Below are 20,855 nucleotides of genomic sequence, written 5' to 3'. Positions count from 1 at the left end.
TCATCAGGTTCGAACGTTGGTTGTTCTCGTTCTCAATCGGGATTCCATGAACGGAGGCGGCGGACAGTTTAATCTTCGGTACAGTAGGTGCGGGGAGGGGAGCCTGGCGCCGACTTAAGACAGGCTCACCCCGTTTTCCTGGCGTCCTCGGGAGTGTCTAGATCGGCGGGAACTGGCGCGGCTGGATGTAGGCGAGTGTGGAGACGGGGGCTGGCTGGTGCGGTTGGGGCTATAAGCGAAGGTGGCTTGACGGAGCCTGGTTGGACGTGTGTCAGGTTCGGGACAGTCGCGGAGGTAGTGGTTGGCTGAACCGCAACGGAAGCACTGGTTGTTCTCCCGTCGTTGGTTAGGGCGGTTATAGCGGCGCTGATTGCTGAGGTCCATAGGTTCTCCGGCTGGTTGGCGGTTTTCGGGGGGGCTTCTCCCTCTACGAGGCGATGGGGACTTCTTTCGGAGTGTCTGGGGGTACTCCTTCAGCGGCATATTCGTCTTTCGTGACGCAGGCTGTGGCTCCGCTGCGAAGCGGCGTCGTCGGTTTTCCAATTCTTGTAGGAAGGTGGCTAGGTCGTGATATTTATAGCTAGGCGGTGGGTTGTGTATAAGCATTCCGCGTAGTTCTCGGGAGACAGCTTGTTCCAACAGGGTAGGGAGGGCCTCTTCTGACATTTCTCCTTCCAGCGCGAGGCGTTGGAACTCGGCGAAGAAGGTGCTGAAATCCTTGTGAGTCTGGCGAAGGCGGAATAATTCGGCGCGGGCATTATTGATCCGGTTCGGGTCTCCAAAAGCGCGTTCTAGTAGATCGATAATATCCTGGTAGTCGGGGAGTTGGCATTCACCAGCTTTAATGTGCGGTAGGACTTGTGCATAGGCGCGTCCCTTAAGACGGCCAGTTACATAGGACATTCGGGCGAGGCGTGTCGGGAATCGGTCGTGGTTAGCTTTTAGTTTTGAGTGTATCTGGGAGACGAAACGGCGTAGGTCGCTCCGTTCGCCCTCAAACTTGTCAGGGTCGGGTAATCGTTCGGTAAGACTGGTTGATTCGGTAGATCGGGAAGAAGGCGGAGGAGTCGTTCCCATAGGAGTCGCTACACGAAGCTCAGCGGGAGCGCTAGTCTCGGGGGTTCACGGATAGTAGGTACGGTAGGTCGGGTGGCGTCGAGGGCACGCCGTTCGGCCAGGCGGGCTTCAAAGAGGGCGTCATCTTTCTCTTTCAAGGTTCTCTTGGTCTGTTGCTCAACATATTCGAGTTGGATTTGTACAGCGTCGCGCTCTTTAGCGATCCGCTGGAGGGTATGCTCTCGATCCTGGATTTTCTCTTGGTCGGCTTGGAGCTGGTCCTCGAGGTGAGAGATACGGTTCTGGGCTTCCTCGGCGTAGGTGTAGACACTTTTGAAGTACTCGAACCAGTCGTCGAGATGCTCGGGGGCGTGGGCTCGGAAGGAGTCTGCGCCATCTGGCAGGAACGGAGGAAGCGGTCTAGCGGTCATTGCGTTCGGCGTCCAAACGGTAGGAGCTACGTAGTGTCACGGGCTGAGTCCGGCGGTACGGGTGGACAGGGAACGCTTCGGGCGTAATAGGTTCTATTGCTACGGATAGGCACTGCAGGCAGGTCAGGCTCTATTAACAAGACGTAGCTCAAGGAGCTACGTTCAGGATCTGACTGGCGGTCTAACTAAGGTTACGGCGATAACGCTATCGCCACGTGATCTGATCCACTTGTGGCTCTAGGGTAGGTTGGTCTGACTTCGAGCTGTGACATTTAATAATTAATTTTTAAAAAAAATAAAAACTTTTATAATAATTATTATAATTTTAATTTTATAAATTATAATATATATTTTTAAATAAGATTTATATTAATATTTAAATTTAAAAATTATATTATTTTATAAATTAATTTTATATATATACTTTAAGATTTATATTTTAAAAATTATTTAATAAAAAAAATCTTTTCTTAAATTTATTTTTTATTTTTTATATAATTAACTATATTTATAATAATTATATTAAATAATTAATTATTTCTAAGAATTCTTATTAAAAAGAAACTTATTTTTATCTATATAATACCCTTTTTTATTACCTTTTAAATATTAAATAATAATTAATAATTAACTATTTTATATAAAGATATATTAAATATTCCTTCTTTAGGATTGCCAGATTGGCCATTGTATTATGCGATTGTATTTGTTTATGATCTACAGAGAGTGAAATTTCTCTGTCGTGTTGGTGCTAAATTAAATCCCAAGACCGATGGAGTTACGAATCACGAGGTGCCACCGATAATCACCACTTTAAGACAGCAAAACACGTTAGAAAATGCCAGGGACCGGTATGTCGACTTGATGAGGGATTGTGCTCATGTGGCAGACGCAGGAGGGTCAACGTGGTATATTGACTGCACACTTGACTGGTGGTATAAATCATTTGATCAGGCTTGGGTATCTATGAAAAGGATTCTGGAACAGAAGACTTACCCTCGATATGGGCACTCCAGATCTGGCACATGGCCCGAGCCGCTCTCGAACGAGGACTCTTGGAGGCGATGGCGTGATGAAGCTATTGCGGTCTTGGAGAATGAATATTCTAACGAAATATCCAATTAGCATGCTTGCGGCTTTAAGCTTGATATGGTGGCACCTTGTGAATTGTTTCAAAACAGAAGATGTTTAAAGAAACGCAAGTCTGGGGATCCTTCATTTCGAAAACATAACAATTATTGCTTTGGTCAACTATATATATTGACAATATATCTACCATAACACCTATTCTTTATATACCCGAACTTTAAATGAATCCAACCATTTGTCCTCAATAATCACCAGTTGTGACATTTGTACTTTCTTCAGATACTCGTCTTCTGGAGTGTCCTTATAATCCTCTCTATCAATATCAACAAAACCCTCCTTTGCAATAGAACGAGGCGTAATCATCAATGAACGACCTGCCATGGCTATTAGTATCTCAATAAAGTACTTCAATCTCCCATACTCACCATTGATGCTCCTGTCAGTAGCAATTCTCAACATGCAGCTCGAAACATCCTTCTGTTCACCAAACTCCACACCACGGTCTACAAGCCACTTTTCGTATTCGGCTGTTCGGATAGCGCTCTTGATCCAGCAGGGTGCGACGTAGTTTATGCGGATAGACTGTTCGTGGCTTGATCTTCGGACTGTTCTCATGAAACCTCGAAGAGCATATTTCGTTGCAGTATATTCCCAGTTACCCTGCGATATATCAGTTAGCTTCCAAATCTGGTTGTTGTTGATGCGCATCTGAAGGCCTGGTCGGAAACTCACTGGACTGTCAATCCAAGCTACCATCGAACCTGTGATTATAAAACAGCGATCACGCTCTTCTGTTACTGGCTGCTGGCGGAAATAATGAACCGCAAGTTTCCAGGTGTAAAATGTGCCGTCAATGTTGACACGAACAATGTTCAAGTCGGGTTTGATCGGTTCACCATCGGGGTCTGCTCCGTCAGTTACATGGGCCTTTTGCTCTACTTGCAAGGGTTCCGTGAGCGCTTACCACTGAGATTCCACAAACTGTCCCCAGAACTTCGGGAAATGCCAGCGTTTGCAATGACAACATCAACAGAATTACTTGGGCTCTGGCTTTTCGCCTTTTCAAACATGGCCTGTTGCTGATCCCAGTCTCTGATATCGCACTTGATGAATACACATTTTTGGCCGTCGGCGTTGAGCTCGGTTTCAACTATTCTGCCGCGCTCTTCGTTGACGTCGCCGAATGTCACCCAGGCACCAGCAGCGACAAAGTCTCGCACAAATGCTTCACCCATGCCATTGGCGCCTCCAGTGATAATTACCGACTTGCCTCGAATATTTTCAAGTTGTGGTGCAATGGTATGGTCAATTGGGCCATTGTAGGCATAGCGATTGACAGCCATTGTGTGAAGGCGAGCTTGGTGATGGGTTTGGGGTGTAGTCGGTGGTGGTGGCTTTGTGGAGCAACAAGATAGACTACAAGTTTAAGTCAACCAGATAAACTTCAACCGAAATTGATAAGATTTAATTAATACCTCGGTCCCTCTAAGTACAAAGATACTGTTGCAGTGTTGTGTAACTTGGCCGGTTAGGATCATTGTGCGATATCGCTTCAGCCCCGCATTCAGTATCAGCTGGTCACTTACAGTCGGCAATACCGTTTCGGGATAGCCATCATCAGTAAACAGCAACAATATTGCCGAACATGCTTGGCAAAGAGGTAGACGACTTCGGCAATCAACACTAATGGCCCACGATATGCAGAAGCGATGGCCTGATTAAGGCTTTGCCGACCTAGTACAGGTAGAGCTGATGGGCTAACACAATGTCAGCATTTATTTCATCTATTGTTAAGCATCCTGAGTACTTTAACAGCACTTTGAACTAACGTACAACAACAATATTAACCCTACTATCGCTCCAACCTCGTCATCATCTAGATCAAAGTTGAAGCTTAACCGAATCAACATCAACGACAATGCCTTCCTTTGAGTCACCAGAGACCAAGGCTCAGTCCGCTGAGGACTTGTCTTCAATGCCAGCAACTGAGCTCCCAGAACTTGTTGCAAAGCTAGATGACATTAAAAACGGACTCAGCAACGGCCATGCAAACGGGTCTGCGACAGATCCGTTTACACTGAGCAATGAATATGCCTACACACCACGAAAGATCAAAGTCTTTACAATTGGCGCGGGATTCTCTGGTCTGCTGATGGCGCACAAATTCCAACATCGGTTCCCCGAGATGGAAGATATCGTTGATCATACTATCTTTGAGGCTCGCAATGATATTGGCGGCACATGGCTGGCAAATAATTATCCTGGTGTTCAGTGTGATGTGCCAAGTCACATTTACGTATGTTTATCCTTCCATGATCGCAACTTGTATTGACAATATTAGGCATTCCCTTTTGACCCCAATCCTAATTGGGAGAGATTTTATGCTAGCGGTGGTGATATCTTGTCGTATATGAAAGAGACAGTCAAGAAGTGGAATCTTGACCGTGACTTGCAACTCAACACTCGAGTTATCGGCGCTGAGTGGCTTGATGATCTTGGTCAATGGAAGGTTACAGTCGAGCACGATAGTACTCAGCGGGAAGAGTTTTGTCACGTATTGATCTCGGCGCAAGGAGTTCTTGTGTAAGTGTCAACTCAAATATCCCTGAAACACAATTACTAATTGCTCAGTCACGAATCATGGCCCAAGATCCCTGGCCTGAAGGACTTTGAAGGCCACACCACTCACTCAGCCAGTTGGGATCATTCCTACGACTACTCCAATAAGCGCATCGCTGTCATTGGCAACGGCTCATCGGGAATTCAGATCGTTCCGCAAATGGCAAAATTGCCCGGTACACAAGTCACAAATTTCGTCCGTGGTCCAGCATGGGTTTATTACAGGGCACCACCCTCAAAGCATCTCGGAAGAGAGGACGATGACCCCAACCCTCGCTACTCAGAGCAAGACAAGGCTCGGTTTCAAGATCCAGAGCTCCACCTTCAACACCGCAAGGGTATTATCTCGCGGACAAATAAGTCCTTCTACATCTTCCGAAAGGGCGAGAATAATGAGCGGGGTATGAAGATGGCTGCTGAGCAGATGGCTGAGAAGCTTGGTCATGATCCTGTGCTGTGTTCTAAGCTTATTCCGAAATGGGAGTTGGGTTGTCGTCGTATAACGCCTGGTCCTGGATATCTCGAGTCATTCTTGCGGCCGAACTGCCATTTGACGGATAGTGCCATTACACAGGTTACAAAGAAGGGTCTCAAGACTGCTGATGGTAAGGAGCATGAGGTCGACGTCAGTAAGTAGTACCGCTCCTCTTCAATCACTAGTGCATAATAACAATTGTCAGTCGTATATGCCACTGGCTTCGACGTCTCTTTCCGTCCTCACTACCCCATTATCGGCTTGAACAACATTGATCTCCGCGAGCAATGGAAGGAGGATCCCGAAGCCTACATCTCCGTCGCCGTCCCCTCCATGCCAAACTACTTCATGATGATGGGACCTAACTGCCTAGGTGGGCATGGCTCCCTCGTCGAGTCCCTCAACTGGACAGGCGACTACTTCGTCAAGTGGATCAAGAAGATGTCAACTGAAGACATCAAGTACGTCGTCCCCAAGAAGGAAAAGGTCGACGCCTTTATCAAGTACTGCGATCAAGTCCACAAGACTCTTGTGTGGAGTGGTGGTTGTACAAGCTGGTATAAGCGAGGCAAGGTTGATGGACGTGTTACGGCGCTGTTTGGTGGAAGTGCTCATTTGTTTAATCGAATGCTTGGGGATGTTCGTGCAGAGGACTTTGAGATCGAGTATAACACGGCGAATCCGTTTAGATTCATGGGCAATGGGTTCACGGAGTTTGAGATGGATCCTGACAGCGATTTGTCGTGGTACGTTGAGAAGGCAGAGACTCTTCGGTGCTGAGGCTTGATTGGGGAGTAAAACACCATTTGTAGAGTTTCGCAATCGGATAGCTTGATATCTTCAATTGTAAATTTTTCTTTTAGATTTCAGAATGGAGTTTGATTTCTATGTATCGGTAACCAAAAGTTGTAGTAGCGTCCCTCGTCAACACAGTAGCACGACAATTGAACATTAATTTTCGATACGGCAATATGTAATTACTCAAATACCATTATATTACTATAGGATATGAAGATTAATGTTTGAAAAGTCAAAATTATAATCAACAAACGGCTCAAGTAAATCATGATATCGATTGAGCAGATCTTCATGAAAAACAGCATTCTCCGGTGACGGTAGCGCCGTCGCCGTTGTCCCAAACTCATCATCAGCAAGCAGACAATCCGCAATAAGACTTGTAGATCTAGTAACAAACGGAAACAAAAGCTTCCAGTCAAAGTCATTCGATGGCCCGCCATTGGAAGCCGTCACTCTACCCTTGCCAGCATGCATCATACTCCGAGGTAGAGCGCGCAATCGTTCAAAGCCTTGTCTGATTACATTAGCAGAAGCCCACATTTGCTGAAGCTGTCCGACTGCTTGGTCCAGAATGTCTAATCCGTCTTTTGCTTCTTGGGAAAACTGCTTGATTCGACTTGCTTGTAGTAACGCGATGAAGGCAGTACCGCAGTACCAGCAAGTAATTGCCATGAGAAAACGAGCGTTGCCACGTGACAATATATCTCTCAGAATTCTTGCGATGCATGAAGCAGCCAAGATAGCGGGCGGTAAAGCTTGCGGTAAGTCTGGTGTTGTTCTCTGTAAGTGCATCACAATGATTGTTGTCAAGTACGGGAGATGCAATTGATGAACATCTCGATCGAATCCTTCCGTTCGACTTGAGCCTATTGGTAGTTGAAGGTCTGGCGGTAAAGACTGAACCCACGAGACAAGCTCTTGTCTAAGCTCAGTGGGGAATGTTGGTGCCTCCGAGGACGAGTCTACTGACTTTGATAGTGCCTTGGACACTTTACCCATTATAGCGCAAAGACGGACCCAGTACATGAATATCCGACCTTTTTTCTGTGATGCTGGATTGCTTGGGAAATCTGACGGTTGCACTTCTTGTATCGTCATATCCTCGGGGCAAATGATGCAGGGTTTGCTTTGGCAAAGCGACGTCAATCGCTCTCGTGCCTAAAGACTAGTCAGCAACATCCTTCAACACGAAACCCGTTGGAACTTACAAAGACAGTCCACCATAATCGTCGCCGCAAACTCAGGTGAAGCGCACTCGAAGCCGCGCCATCTTGTTTCGGCTCACGGTGGATGTTCATCTGCTGTGCATGCCGTATTATGACAGAGGTCCACCACCAGCTTGCATGTCGATGTGCTGTCGAAGGTGACCGAGGTGCCCACCAGTAGAACAAAGAGACAGCCTTGAGAGATGTAAGTATATCCGGCTCTTCATCCATATAAAACATCATCCTCGCTTTTTCGTAGTAAGCGGCTGGCCCTTGGTGGGGTATCAACGGTGGTTGAATGTGGCTCGCGGCGAGCGCAAGTGCATTCGCAAGTATGGGTGACCGCGCAAGTTCAGAGTCGAGCGTGTCATGGTCGAGTACAGGACACCATGGATAGCAGTACTCGAAATATGTTTCTGAAAAGCTCTGTTGCAGCTCTTGTTGTCGAGGATCTGATGCTGGATTGCGAAGCTCGAGATTCGCGACAAGTTCTTGCTGTTCTGCTTCGAGTTGATTCTCCGGTCCGTAGATCTGAAGGAATCCTGTATCAACGTCTCCTGCATGACTGCGGCCAGCACCTTCTGTCGGCGATGTACTTGACTTGGTCAGATGGTCAATCGTAATATCTGGTGCATGCTCAGCCGATGGTATGTTGAACGCGACCTGAATTGGTGTCGTATGCAGATGTGCTGGCGTATCACCTATGCCTGGGTCAATTACGTTATCATCAAAATCGATTTCTGTCGGATTGGGTGGCTCTGGGTCATTCTCTCCCGCATCGTCGCCTTGAATCTTACTGTTACTACAGTCCCAGTGATGTTCAAGAGTTACTTACCTGCGGCGACAATAGTGTCGCTTTCAGTTCCACACTCAGCCTGTGTAGACGCTCTCGGGCGCTGTTTGCCCCTTCTCGACGGCCGAAGATGACAATCTTGATCTTGGTTATCGCAGTTGGAGCATTTCGCTTGCCCTTGCGACGTCCGGCTCTTGCAAACTGTCAGCTCACAACCCGGCTGACATGACAAGGGAGACAGACCTGCAAATCACACTTGATCTTCTTTGAATGGCAATAGAAACAAACAACTTCGGCGCGCTTTCGTTTAAGCGGTTGAGGACTGAAGTGGAGCCAATTGCCGACGAGTTCTGTCATTGCCGGATGAGAGAATGGTTATCGTGTTTTGGTGCGAGACAGGAAGAGGTTGGATGCAGGCCTGAAGCGAGATTAACTCTGGAACCCCAGACTAACCCCAAATTTAGAAGCCGAGGTTGTGGTTCGTGTTGCAATGCGGGGGTTAGCGTCTCCAGCAACTTTGGGTAGCTGAAATTAAGTTTGGCGTATTTTTCAGTCGTCTGGGGTTTGACACGTCCTTTCCATAACTGCGGAGGAAAGGTCACACTGAAAGAAGTACAAGTGGGCTGCTTATTAGATTCACAGTGCTTTTGTGTGTAGAACTACGAGATGGCTTTCTTATTTCCGAGTTGTGGAACTAACGCCGTCACATGGGGTTGACAATTTCCAGCTTCATGAACTTCTGGACTTTTGAAGAGGAATCATGTTATTGTGTAGGAAAGACGAAAGTATTCTTTGCGATTTTATGAAAAGTTCATTTGTCCTAGACGTTGGATGGGTCATCATTCATATCGATTGATTACTCGAGGAATTATGTTCTAAGTTCCGGTTAATGTCTAGGATCTAACACCGCTTCAGGGTAAGCTCTTACGACACCATTCATAGCTTTTATGAGAAGAGATGGAAATAGCATCATGTTTATTGTGTCAAAGAAACACTGATATACTACTCAATATGTGTATGAATAGGTTATTTAAACAAAACTAATTAACTACTAAACCAAGGCTGTATCCATCCCGACTTACACACGACAGCCACGCATAAACGATAATAATCAAAGGATGTACCGGAATTGCATGTTCTAATTGGTCAGTATAAAACTCTCCAAAAAACAAAAGATGACTTACCTTCTTATCAGTGAGGTCATCCTCATAAGCATGATCAAATCCTTCGGTGGTACCAGACTTGTCGCGCTTGCTATTGGACCACATGCATAGACCACGATAAACAAGAGCAAGCAGACCGGCTATAATTGAAGTAACGACGACAACAATAAAACCAGGTTCAAAGCGAGGTGCGTCTCCTTTCTTAAAACAGAGAGGACCAACAAAATTGCCGAGACAGTAGCCGATATAGAGACCAGATGATGCGACGGAACGCTTGGTGTACCCGGCAGTGTTGGCAATTTGAAGACCCATGAGAACAGCATAGCCGCCGCCCACGGATGGGAGAATGTACACAGCAAAGAGTAGTGCCCCAGTAGCCGAGAGTGGAAGAAGCCAGAGAAGCAACGCAGCGAGGACAGTGCCCATCTGAGCAATAAAAACCAAGTAGGATCTGTTGTTTCTGTATTTGTAGGCCAGGTAGGGGAACAGAAGCTGAAGCGTTCCAGCATATGCGCCACAAGGCATCATAAGCAACAGAGAGTTGAGGGTGCTGAAGCCGAAACCGTGGATGATGATGGGGACAAAGGTAGAAATGGGGGCATTGGCAATCATGGATAAGAAAGCGATGGAGAATACAACCCAGAACTTGGGATCAAGCAAGAGTTCCCAGATCTGAGCAACTTTGAGATGAGTGTTGCGGACACCAGAGTTGTTGGTCTTGAGTCTGGCAACCAAGATGTATCTTTCTCTCTCGTTGAAGCCCTTGGCACGGACGGGATCGGGAGGGAGAACAAAGACAAGGATTATTCCCCAGACGATAGTCAGAGCGCCGGCGAAGTAGTACATATATCGCCAAGATGATACCCCTCCGTTGATTTGACCGAACCCGTAGTTGATGATGGGAGAGATTATCGAGACGTAGCCAGTACAAGAGTACCAAATACCCATGCGCATGGCTTGTTCATTCTTTTTATAAAAGCTTCCCTGGATATAATTAGTAGGTAATCGACGAGTGTAAGATAGACCAACTTACCACTATCATCATGAACATGGGGCTGATACCACTCTCCAATAAACCGAGGAAGAAACGTTGCGTATAAAGTGTCTTGTAATCTTTGCAAACCACAGTCAACATGAGGCAGATACCCCAAATTGTGACAATACCGGAAGCAACTCGTTCGATAGGATATCGTTGAGCAATCATCATTGCTGGATACGCTCCAATGATGAAACCGAGGTAGAAAATGGCAGCCGACATGGCATATCGATCTCCGGTGAGAAGACCGAGATCTTCTCTGAGTCCGAACAAAGCCTTACACAAGATATGTTAGCAAGTACAAGACAATTGGAGATACAAGACAATTGGAGACGCAGGACATACTGCTTGGGAAAGCATGGCTTTGTCGTAGTACTGAAGTCCATCTGTTTACCGTTAGCTTGTATCCCCTGCTCGACCATCATGTAACTTACATGTTGCACAGAGAACAGGCATAAGCTTCCAATCAATCTTGCGGCGCAACTTTTTCTCCTCCGCCTCAGTCCAAACTTCATCACCCCTATAGGCCTCTAAAACTCTCATGGCCTCATCCTGATGGATGGTGTCAACTTCGGCTCCTTGCTTGGGAGTCATGCTTGTCTCCTCTCGATGATGTACAGCTGCGCCTTTTTCAGAATCAGACATTTTGATTGAATGATGGACGATGATGATGATGATGATGAAGGATCATTTTGAGTGGATCAGAGTAGGATACTTATCTTGATTCAATCTTGTTTTAACACTACATGGTACGGGGTAAAAGTCTGGGGTAGAATCTGGGGTGTTGGATAGACTTGGCAAGCTTATCTGCTTTTGGTTTGCCGATCATTGTGCCGATGGCCTGGACCCAACGCTATTGTTGCGGGGTGACAGCCTATTGACACAAGAGCCTGTATAGCTCCAAGTCTTGTAATCATCTGGGCAATTCTGATCTTAACTTAACTTTTGCTTCCCAGTCTAAGAGCATTTGAGTTAACCTCTTCGTAAAAGCAACAAGTTTGTCTAGGTCGGGCAGCTTCCCAAGTCAACACCAACAAAAGCAACATGGCTCCAGAAAAACCACCGCACCTTGAGATCCTTCCCGGACAGGCTATCAAAGCAGTCAAGCTCATTAATCCTGTCAATTTTGGCCCCGCCGTTCTTGAGAGGTTCATGGCACCCGCTGTTCCTGGCCTTGAGACATTCAAGAGTTCTCCTTCATTATCGTTCCTCATTGAGCACAAGTCCGGGAGGAAGCTTGTTTTTGACCTGGGAATCCGAAAAGATTACAACAACTACTCACCATCTATTGTCAAGTATTTGCCGACTACTAAGTACACTATGGAAGTAGCGGGGAATGTGGCCGACATCTTGCAGGATAATGGTGTTCCTTTGACAGAAATTGAAGCCGTAATATGGAGGTCAGTCTAAACAAACAAAAACGTCTGATGATAGACCAAGTTACTAAACTATCTAGTCATTGGCACTGGGATCATATTGGGGATCCATCATCTTTCCCTCATCTCACAGATCTTGTAGTAGGTCCGGGATTCACAGCAGCGATGTTACCAGGAGCCCCTGCCAACCCAGAATCCCCTATACAAGAAAGCGACTACGCGTATGTATAGTTACAAAACAATTGGATTAAGAAAGCTTACCATTGATAGGAACCGTAATCTGCGTGAGATTAGTTTCGAGGGTCCAGACACTCTCAAAATTGGTCAGTTCCCCGCGTTTGACTATTTTGGAGATGGTTCATTCTATCTTCTCGACAGTCCCGGGCATGCTGTTGGCCACCTCTGTGGACTGGCAAGGACTACAACCTCCCCAGATACTTTCATTCTGATGGGGGGAGATATCTGTCACTACGCCGGCATTTTCCGACCTTCCAAATTTCTTCCTGTGCCAGATACCATCAGTCCTCATCCTTGCCATCCACATGATGATGGGGTTCTCTGCCCTGGAGAAGCTTTTGACAGACTGCAAAAATCACGAGGGAGGGTATCAACAGATCCTCTCTTTGACTTGACGTTTGGTTTGGATCTAGAGCTTGCTGCCAAGACTACGAAGCAGCTACAGGAACTAGACTGCAATGAAGACGTTTTTGTGATTGTTGCTCATGACTCCACAGTTCGCGATGGCGTTCCTCACTTTCCAAAGAGTATCAATGATTGGAAGGAAAGGGGATTTGGAAAAGGATTGAAGTGGGCTTTCTTACGCGACCTGGAGAGATTCTGGGAATCTGAGGGCTTGCTGGAGAGTCAGAAGGGCTCTGTTCAAAAGGCTAGACCATAACAGTTTAGCTGAATGAAGAAATCAATTTATTTAATTCCTGAGCTATGTTAATTTGAGATGCTACCGTTAGTAGCCTTGTACCTAAACTTGTAACAGAATTACCGACCTGGAAACTAATGAGTTTGACAGGTGCCACAAGATCCCGTAGTCTATGACTCGAATGGCTTGACAGACCATCGATTCAACAATTTCGGTTTCTTAACAATCCCGTGTCCCGGTATCGGACGCGCTTTGACTAGCGTTGCGAGAGGTAGAATTACTCGGCAATGGCTGGCTTTCCTTTTTGGGAAAGGCGGGATAACCTCAAGTTTGACTCTCGGTTACGACATCCCTACATAGTAGCAATTAGACTAACCACTGGATATGCGGGGTTGACAAGGACTTCCTGGGGTGCACTCAGAGGAGAATACCCCCACTCGCATAAATCGACATACTGGATGTAACCGTAGTATCGAACGTGCTGCAATCTCGAGATCTTTAAATCTTTATCATACCGCAGCACAGCGTCACTTCTCTATCTAGCAACCAACCTCTTATCATCATTACACAATCTCACAATGCCTTCAGCACAACCAATTCGTGGTGATGCCTTTGGATCGCCTGACAGCAACTTAGACTATGATGTTCTCATCATTGGTGCTGGACTCAGTGGTATCCTCAGTCTGTACCGTATGCGGGAACTTGGCTTGAAGACACGAGTCATTGAAGCAGGATCCGGAGAGGGCGGTACTTGGTTCTGGAACAGGTATCCTGGTGCCCGGTTTGATTCAGAGAGCTACTCATACATCTTCTCATTCTCACAAGAAGTTCTGGATGAGTGGAACTGGACTGAACACTTTGCTCCCCAACCAGAAACCCTTCGGTACATCCAGTATCTCACAGACAAGTTTGACTTGAAGCGTGATATGCAATTCAATACACGCGTCAAATCGGCAATGTTCCAACAAGATACGTCCTCGTGGCTATTGGAGGATGAAGATGGCGCGCAGTACACATGTCGCTACCTCATCACCGCCATGGGCATTCTTAACCAACCAACTTTACCAAACATTCCCGGCGTACAGAACTTCAAGGGACAAGCTTGGCATACAGCTAGATGGCTAAGCGACGCTTCCGCTCTAAACGGCAAGCGGGTGGGCATCATCGGTACAGGTATGGATGCATCATCCCGATTCTCTTGACACATTGACGTACCCAGCCACTGACATGAGATTCAGGTGCAACGGCAATACAAACCATACAAGCCATCTCAGACAAGGTCGGTCACTTGACAGTTTTCCAAAGAACTCCGAATTGGACAGCTCCACTACGTAATAAGAAGATCAGCCCAAAAGAGATGGATGAGATTCGCACAAGATACCCAGAAATCTTCCAGAAATGTGCCGAATCGTACGCATGCTTCATTCACGTTGGTAACAGCAGGAGCGTGTTCTCTATGACGGAAGAGGAGCGTCAGGAAGAGTGGGAGAAGCTATATGCCGAACCCGGTTTCGCCAAAGTTCTCAGTGTGTCTTCAGACATCTTTACAGATCACAAGGCGAATGAGCTTTACAGCAAGTTCCACGCGGATAAGATCCGTGCTCGTATCAATGATCCAGAAGTGGCTGAGAAATTGATTCCCAAGAACCATGGCTTTGGTACAAGGAGGGTTCCTCTTGAAAGTGGTTACTTTGAGGTTTTCAATCAGTCAAATGTCAAGTTGGTTGATATCAGGGAGGACCCGATTTCTCAGATCACAGAGACTGGTATCCAGACAGAAGATGCGTTTTATGAGCTTGATGTTCTCATCTATGCTACTGGCTTCGACGCTGTCACTGGTTCTTTCAACGCTGTTGATATCCAGGGCCGAAATGGAACGAGTCTAAAGGATGTCTGGGCCGAGGGCATCAGAACCTTCCTCGGACTTACTGTCCAGGACTTTCCCAATATGTTTATGATCATGGGTCCTCATCAAATGTTTGGAAATATCCCAAGGTACGTTTCAAGTTTATTTGCTTCGATGAGTACTAACAGTTACCATTCAGATCCATCGAGTATGCAGCAAACTGGGTTGCCGAGTTTATACGATATGCCCGTGACAACAAGATTATCAGTGCTGAAGCGACTGACAAGGGTATGGAGGAGTGGACGCAGCATGTGCATGAATGCGGAAAGGGTTTATTGGCTAATGAAGTTGACTCTTGGATGACTGGGGTTAACAAGAACTTGGCCCATAAGCAGAAGAGGTCCATGACAAGATATAATGGTCCTGCACCAGGGTATCGAAAGCGATGTGATGAGGTGAAGGAGAGGGATTATTCTGACTTTGCGTTGACATACGCTTGAAGCATATAGTTCTTCCAATTTAAATGTTGTTACAATATGAGATTCGGTGTCTGAGAGATATTACGTGCAGTATGATCCATTAAAACGCCTCGTCTGGAAATCCATGACTAGCAGATATCATGCAGAATCTGTACTTGGCTTAACAGAGCTTGTGATAAGTTTAATCAGGAACCCAGATACCTGGCATCGCATATATTATCTGACTACCTCAAAGCTACCAAAAGAGCTGACCTAAAGGCTCTTGTAGAGGAGACGCATCAGCTAAGTGGTCTTCACTTCAAATTCCCTAGCCTCAGGGTTCGATAGTGCCCAAGTAATTCCCTCCTCCATAACTCTATCCCATCTTTCAGATTCAGATAACTCGTCCCCATATCTACGGAACCCATGGGGTAATCCCTTGAAAACATGAACATCCGTAGGCACACTGTTACCGTTCAACGTCAGTTGTTGAATATCAGAGCGAATGACTGCTGACTTACCCTGCTTCGGCAAGTTTTTTACCATACAAGAGGCCTTCATCCCGCAGAGGATCGGCACCAGCAATCCCGAAAACAGCGGGAGGAAGACCCTTTACCTGATAAGCTGATGCGTTTCCGGTGTTTACTCGGAAATCATCGGCATCTGGAAAAGGGACCGAAAATTTCAACAACCCAGTAAAGAAGTCGATGACCTTTTTGGGAAGGATTGGAGCATCCTCGTTCTGGACATATGATGATACCATGGGACTTTTGAGTTGGTCAATTTGCGATTGATAATGATCCTGGTGAACCAAGGCTGGAATCATCAGGATCTGACCAGCGATTTCAGGATACTGGCGGATATCCGGTGCAGAGATATTTTGTCTTAAAGTCAGGGCAGCTGCTAACTGCGCACCAGCGCTGATACCGCCAACGACAACCTGGTCAGATTTGCCTTGAAGCTCCTCAATGTGATCGTGTACCCAGTAAAAGGCATCTTCAACGTCATTCCAAGCCGTGGGGAAAGTATGATCCGGCGTGTGACGGTAATTCACATTGATAACGGCCACTTTCGCTCCAACTGCAATTCGCGACGATATGGCATCTTCGGATGAGAGTGTCCCGAATAAATATCCTCCCCCATGAAGATGGATGCAAATCGGTAGGCGATCATCTGCAGCGTCGAGAGGCTTATAGCTTCGCGCTTCTATGAAAGAATTGTCTCTCGTGGGGATCTTGTAGTCTTCCATGCGGACCAAGTGACTCAGTTCTTTCATGCCGTTCGCAGACGTTTCTTCACGATCCTTGTTGATGGCTGCTTGTCTCTCATAGATATCCGTAAATATAGATGGAGGCGGGAGACTTGCTTCTACAGCAAGCCATTCGGCAGACTTAGGGCCATATTCCGAAAAGTCGCACATGATGAACAGTGTGATGGTGTTTCAATAGGTGTTTCTTGCTTTTTTTCGTCTCAACAAGTCCCTCATGTCACCGGAATACCTACTTGAGGGGTATCAATGCCTGAGAGTACATGTTGGCTGAAGCCATGTGATTTCGTACCCGTTCCTGGCATCGTACCTCGGCGCGACCCCGCAAAGTGAGGTTCAAGTGGATTATTAAACTATGGCAACTCCCGATTAGGAAAGCCGCCCAATAGTTCCGGATAAAGTTGTCATTGTTGACCTAATGGTTAAATATTACAAAATGGGATAGTTCATATATCGTTTGATAGCAAGAGACTCATTAGTGATCCAAAAACAAACAGCGCCATGACCGAAATACCTACTCAACCACCTTCTCGTTCACTAAAAGACAAAGTCGCTATTGTCACAGGTGCGGGATGCTTTGGAGATGGCATTGGAAATGGTAGGGCTATAACAATCATGTTGGCCAACGAAGGCTGTAACGTGATATGCCTTGACATGAATCTCGAATGGGCAACAACGACAGCTGATATGGCCAACCGAAGCTCAGGCGCCATCAAGGCGATTCCAGCACAAGGAAATGTCACAAATGCAAACGATTGTGAGAATACCGTTGCGCTTGCAATGAAAGAATTTGGTCGCCTGGATATTCTTGTCAATAATGTCGGCATAGCAGGGGCCCCGGGCACTGCCATTGATGTGGATATGGACAAATGGACGATGGGGCTTGAAGTCAATGTTACAAGCATGGTTTTGATGGCAAAGTATGCTATACCCGCAATGGCTAAGAATGACGGTGAAGTCAAAGGGTCTATCGTCAATATGGGGAGTGTAGCCGGTTTAAAGGGCGGTACACCTCACCTTTTGTATCCAACCGCAAAGGGGGCGGTGGTAAATATGACCAGGGCCATGGCTGCTCATCACGCCAAAGATGGTATAAGAGTCAACTGCGTGTGTCCCGGAGTAAGTTTTGAAATCTAAAGGAAAGAAGACGAAGCTAATGGTTGTCAGATGCTATATACACCGATGATGTACGCGAATGGCATGTCAGAAGAGGCCAGGGAAGCGAGGAAGGCGAGGAGTCTACTCGGGACTGAGGGTACAGCTTGGGATGCTGCCTGCGCAGTTGTGTTTTTGGCGAGTAATCATGCAAGGTGGATTACCGGAGCTATCTTGCCAGTGGATGCTGGAACAACTGCTGCAGTTGGAACTAGCTTGCCTGCTGGTTCAAGCGTTAATGGTTGAAGTAAATGTACCGAAGACGTCGAGATAGACCTATACGTACACCGTTGGTGAGATTTGTGTCTTTATATTGAAACACAATCTTTAAGCAAGATATCTCGCTACTGCAAAGATGACCTGACTTTGAGTCTTACTACGCTGTCATCCCAATAGTGATGACGGTTATTTCGCGTTAAATTTGTGGAGAGAATTTCTTGTGCATTCAAGAATGAGTTATATTTATGAACGGAACTAATCGTGCAGTAAAGCTACTCTTGACTTGACCTTTCCTTCACACAATGCCACAAGTACTTCCTCAAAATCCGGGAGCTTTCTGGTTTCAACTCGTGGACTAATATGACCTGAAGCAACAAGGTCAAGAACCTTTTCCAAATCTTCGACTTGGCCACCATATGAGAAAATGAAGGAAAGTCGCTTCCTGGTGCCAATTTTCATGTGGATCGTGTTTTCCGTGTCGAGGCTGCCTATGCAGAGTAGTTTGCCTCCACGACGTACTGGAAACATGTTAACCTGGGCCAGCAAAGAATCACATGAAGTACTGGCTTACCGATATGTTGAGCATCTTCAAATGTCTGATGGGTACCAACAAAGTCAAGAACAGTGTCGATCTTGCCTTCCAGACTATTCTCTTTGACGAACTCTTGAGGAGACTTTCCTACTGGAACGATATCTTTCTCAGGTATACCCAGAGCCTTGGCTTCATCAAGTAGTTCTTGCCGAATGTCGGAAACTATCACTCGAGACCCAATATGACGAACAATCTGAAGAGCATTGAACCCCAGACCACCGAGACCGAATAAGAATACTGTCTCATGTTTCTTAACTTCTCCTCTCCTCGTGATAGCATGAAACGCTGTGGTGACAGCGTCAGTGGCCACTGCTGCTTCAGCTGGCGTTACCCCGTTTGGAACCTTGACTGCAGCTTTAATATCGACAGCTGCAAATGGCGCGTAAAAACCATCCTGACCAATACCTGAGTGATGACCTCTTTCACACAGTTGATCCAGATCGCGAGAACATTCTGGGCATTCATCTTGTCCACAGCCTGGGACCGCATGAAGAGCCACGATATCTCCCTGTATACCACTCAGCACTGATAAAATCCAAAATTTGAAGAATATGTCTCACTACTTTCAGTCCTTTGTCTTGAACATTACTGCCTATTTCAATAATCTGTCCGCAGCCTTCGTGGCCCAAGATATACTTTTCCTGGAACCAAGATGCTTGTTTTTCTATCGTCAGAAGAGAATGGTCGCTTCTACAAACTAACACGTTTGTCAAAATGTAGTCGAGAAGCAAGAGGAGGGTTTTACACACCGCCAGAAGCGATCATCTTGCAAAGAATGCCGTTTGGTGATACTTTGGGAACGGGCACTTCTTCAAAAACCTTGAATATGTCATTATATTAACCTATGAATATTAAAAGCTTGTATTACCGGTTTTAGGCTTCCTTTGTGTTTTCTCCAGGCAAACATAGTTGCTGGCATTCGATCGGAATCCATAGCACTTGTGATAGAAGTTGATGAGCAATTCAAATGTGATAATAGAATTTGAACGTCTCATTCAAGTATAAATAGGAGTTGTTCAGCTTACAACAAGCTATATTATTCGACTTTCCAAGAGCTGTATTCATCTCGGTTTTCTTTTATAGATCAAGATGAGTTTCAGTTATTTTCTACCGAGGTTCTGCGTCTGGACAATGCGGGGGATTGGCTGCTGTCTAGGATGGCAACGCTCTCGGCTTTCCTATACGAGTTTAGCTCTATGTACTAAGACCTCTCTACTCTAGAACATTGGGTTACAGACTTAATAATGGCTGTCATGGAGAAGCAAATGTAGCAAATGGCCCGGAGCAAGGCGTAGTGATTCTACTAAATGGTGTTGCCGAAAATATCGCTAGTAGTGCCCCCGTAATCTCTTCAATGAAGTCGTCCAATATCCATTTTTGCTTATACACTGTTCTCCAATGACCATAAGACCGGTCCTCCAGCAGGTGATTGATGAGTCAGGGGTCTGATAGTATAGAAGCCTTAGTTAGTCATATTTGTCATCTCTAAGCGTATCTTGTCATCACAGAGCCAACATCAAATCACGTGTCGCAGATCGGTTTCGATGAGATATGAAAATCTTTCAGCGGATTTCCCAAATCTCTCATAAAACAAGCATCCGGGGGGTCTTGGATCCGGAGAAGAAAATAGGGAAGTCTCTGGTAATATCCATAAGACGATTACATGTATTTAGTATTTGGTAGGCGACGCGCCTTTGGCCTTGGTTAGGACAGTGACGGGACGGGGCCAGTCTGAGAAGTGTTGAGAGACTGGATACCTACAGACTTCAATGAGCTATGCCCTCTGCACACACAATGTGAATGGGTCCCGAGCGATGACCCTCAATATTTTCGTCCACCTTGAATGTTAAAAATGTATCTAGTTCCCGATTTTCGATACGAAACGACTGCACTGCCCATGAACTACCTAAATCAGACTAGAGCTGACGCAAGTTTACGGATTCAAATGCGTAAATTCAAGCATTGGTTATGTCAGACTCCACTACATTTTCTAGCTCGAATGTCTTTCCACTTCGCTCCACATTTAATCTTGCTGCTTTTCCACTTGTATCCATAACCAAGTCGGTTACAAGGAGCATGTTACTAAAACGAGATTTATGACAAAAGATCGATCATGTGGCAAAGTTGTTTCCGAGGAGAGATTCTCTTCTTTACACCCCGAGTAGCCAATAAGCATGTCTTACACACAAAGGTTCTCTTGGCCAGAGGACAGCCCCACAAAAGACCAAGTTGTAATCTCGCGACTATATATAAGTATTACTTTTCCCTTCCTTGTGGAGGTTGATTGCAGAAACCCATCAACTAAAATTTATTCAAGTCACTCACTATGCATGAACAAGGACTACTTTATGAGAAAAAGGAGACCCAATGTCTCAAACATAGTACGTCTATCAGCATCTA

The 20,855-nt window shown here is 46.0% G+C and overlaps 9 protein-coding genes across 9 annotated transcripts; 4 read left to right on the top strand and 5 right to left on the bottom strand.

Moving 5' to 3' along the window:
• Positions 1-2,771: 2,771 nt before the first annotated feature.
• On the bottom strand, positions 2,772-3,919 carry FPOAC1_007141 (uncharacterized protein; the record flags this gene model as incomplete). The annotated part of the gene is made up of 4 exons (XM_044851609.1): positions 2,772-2,950; positions 3,002-3,236; positions 3,309-3,481; positions 3,541-3,919. 4 exons carry the CDS (start codon positions 3,917-3,919, stop codon positions 2,772-2,774), a joined length of 966 nt encoding a protein of 321 aa, XP_044710321.1.
• Positions 3,920-4,494: 575 nt separating this feature from the next.
• FPOAC1_007140 (uncharacterized protein) lies at positions 4,495-6,450 on the top strand (the record flags this gene model as incomplete). The annotated part of the gene is made up of 4 exons (XM_044851608.1): positions 4,495-4,872; positions 4,918-5,159; positions 5,208-5,824; positions 5,876-6,450. 4 exons carry the CDS (start codon positions 4,495-4,497, stop codon positions 6,448-6,450), a joined length of 1,812 nt encoding a protein of 603 aa, XP_044710320.1.
• A 219-nt stretch (positions 6,451-6,669) lies between these two features.
• FPOAC1_007139 (uncharacterized protein) lies at positions 6,670-8,823 on the bottom strand (the record flags this gene model as incomplete). Its single annotated transcript, XM_044851607.1, has 4 exons — positions 6,670-7,626; positions 7,677-8,458; positions 8,509-8,659; positions 8,710-8,823. The coding sequence occupies 4 exons, from the start codon at positions 8,821-8,823 to the stop codon at positions 6,670-6,672; spliced, it is 2,004 nt and encodes a 667-aa protein (XP_044710319.1).
• A 754-nt stretch (positions 8,824-9,577) lies between these two features.
• FPOAC1_007138 (uncharacterized protein) lies at positions 9,578-11,310 on the bottom strand (the record flags this gene model as incomplete). The annotated part of the gene is made up of 5 exons (XM_044851606.1): positions 9,578-9,604; positions 9,651-10,613; positions 10,663-10,941; positions 11,011-11,051; positions 11,100-11,310. The coding sequence occupies 5 exons, from the start codon at positions 11,308-11,310 to the stop codon at positions 9,578-9,580; spliced, it is 1,521 nt and encodes a 506-aa protein (XP_044710318.1).
• A 399-nt stretch (positions 11,311-11,709) lies between these two features.
• FPOAC1_007137 (uncharacterized protein) lies at positions 11,710-12,939 on the top strand (the record flags this gene model as incomplete). Its single annotated transcript, XM_044851605.1, has 3 exons — positions 11,710-12,065; positions 12,122-12,262; positions 12,312-12,939. 3 exons carry the CDS (start codon positions 11,710-11,712, stop codon positions 12,937-12,939), a joined length of 1,125 nt encoding a protein of 374 aa, XP_044710317.1.
• Positions 12,940-13,496: 557 nt separating this feature from the next.
• On the top strand, positions 13,497-15,264 carry FPOAC1_007136 (uncharacterized protein; the record flags this gene model as incomplete). The annotated part of the gene is made up of 3 exons (XM_044851604.1): positions 13,497-14,091; positions 14,157-14,913; positions 14,964-15,264. 3 exons carry the CDS (start codon positions 13,497-13,499, stop codon positions 15,262-15,264), a joined length of 1,653 nt encoding a protein of 550 aa, XP_044710316.1.
• Positions 15,265-15,525: 261 nt separating this feature from the next.
• FPOAC1_007135 (uncharacterized protein) lies at positions 15,526-16,642 on the bottom strand (the record flags this gene model as incomplete). The annotated part of the gene is made up of 2 exons (XM_044851603.1): positions 15,526-15,688; positions 15,744-16,642. The coding sequence occupies 2 exons, from the start codon at positions 16,640-16,642 to the stop codon at positions 15,526-15,528; spliced, it is 1,062 nt and encodes a 353-aa protein (XP_044710315.1).
• Positions 16,643-16,990: 348 nt separating this feature from the next.
• FPOAC1_007134 (uncharacterized protein) lies at positions 16,991-17,890 on the top strand (the record flags this gene model as incomplete). The annotated part of the gene is made up of 2 exons (XM_044851602.1): positions 16,991-17,608; positions 17,657-17,890. 2 exons carry the CDS (start codon positions 16,991-16,993, stop codon positions 17,888-17,890), a joined length of 852 nt encoding a protein of 283 aa, XP_044710314.1.
• A 228-nt stretch (positions 17,891-18,118) lies between these two features.
• FPOAC1_007133 (uncharacterized protein) lies at positions 18,119-19,220 on the bottom strand (the record flags this gene model as incomplete). Its single annotated transcript, XM_044851601.1, has 4 exons — positions 18,119-18,381; positions 18,435-18,963; positions 19,016-19,152; positions 19,205-19,220. The coding sequence occupies 4 exons, from the start codon at positions 19,218-19,220 to the stop codon at positions 18,119-18,121; spliced, it is 945 nt and encodes a 314-aa protein (XP_044710313.1).
• Positions 19,221-20,855: the final 1,635 nt, after the last annotated feature.

This window comes from Fusarium poae, chromosome 2, assembly GCF_019609905.1.
Source record: "Fusarium poae strain DAOMC 252244 chromosome 2, whole genome shotgun sequence".
NCBI lineage: Eukaryota > Fungi > Ascomycota > Sordariomycetes > Hypocreales > Nectriaceae > Fusarium > Fusarium poae.
Note: the sequence above shows the minus strand (reverse complement) of the source record. Positions and strands in the feature narration are given on the sequence as shown.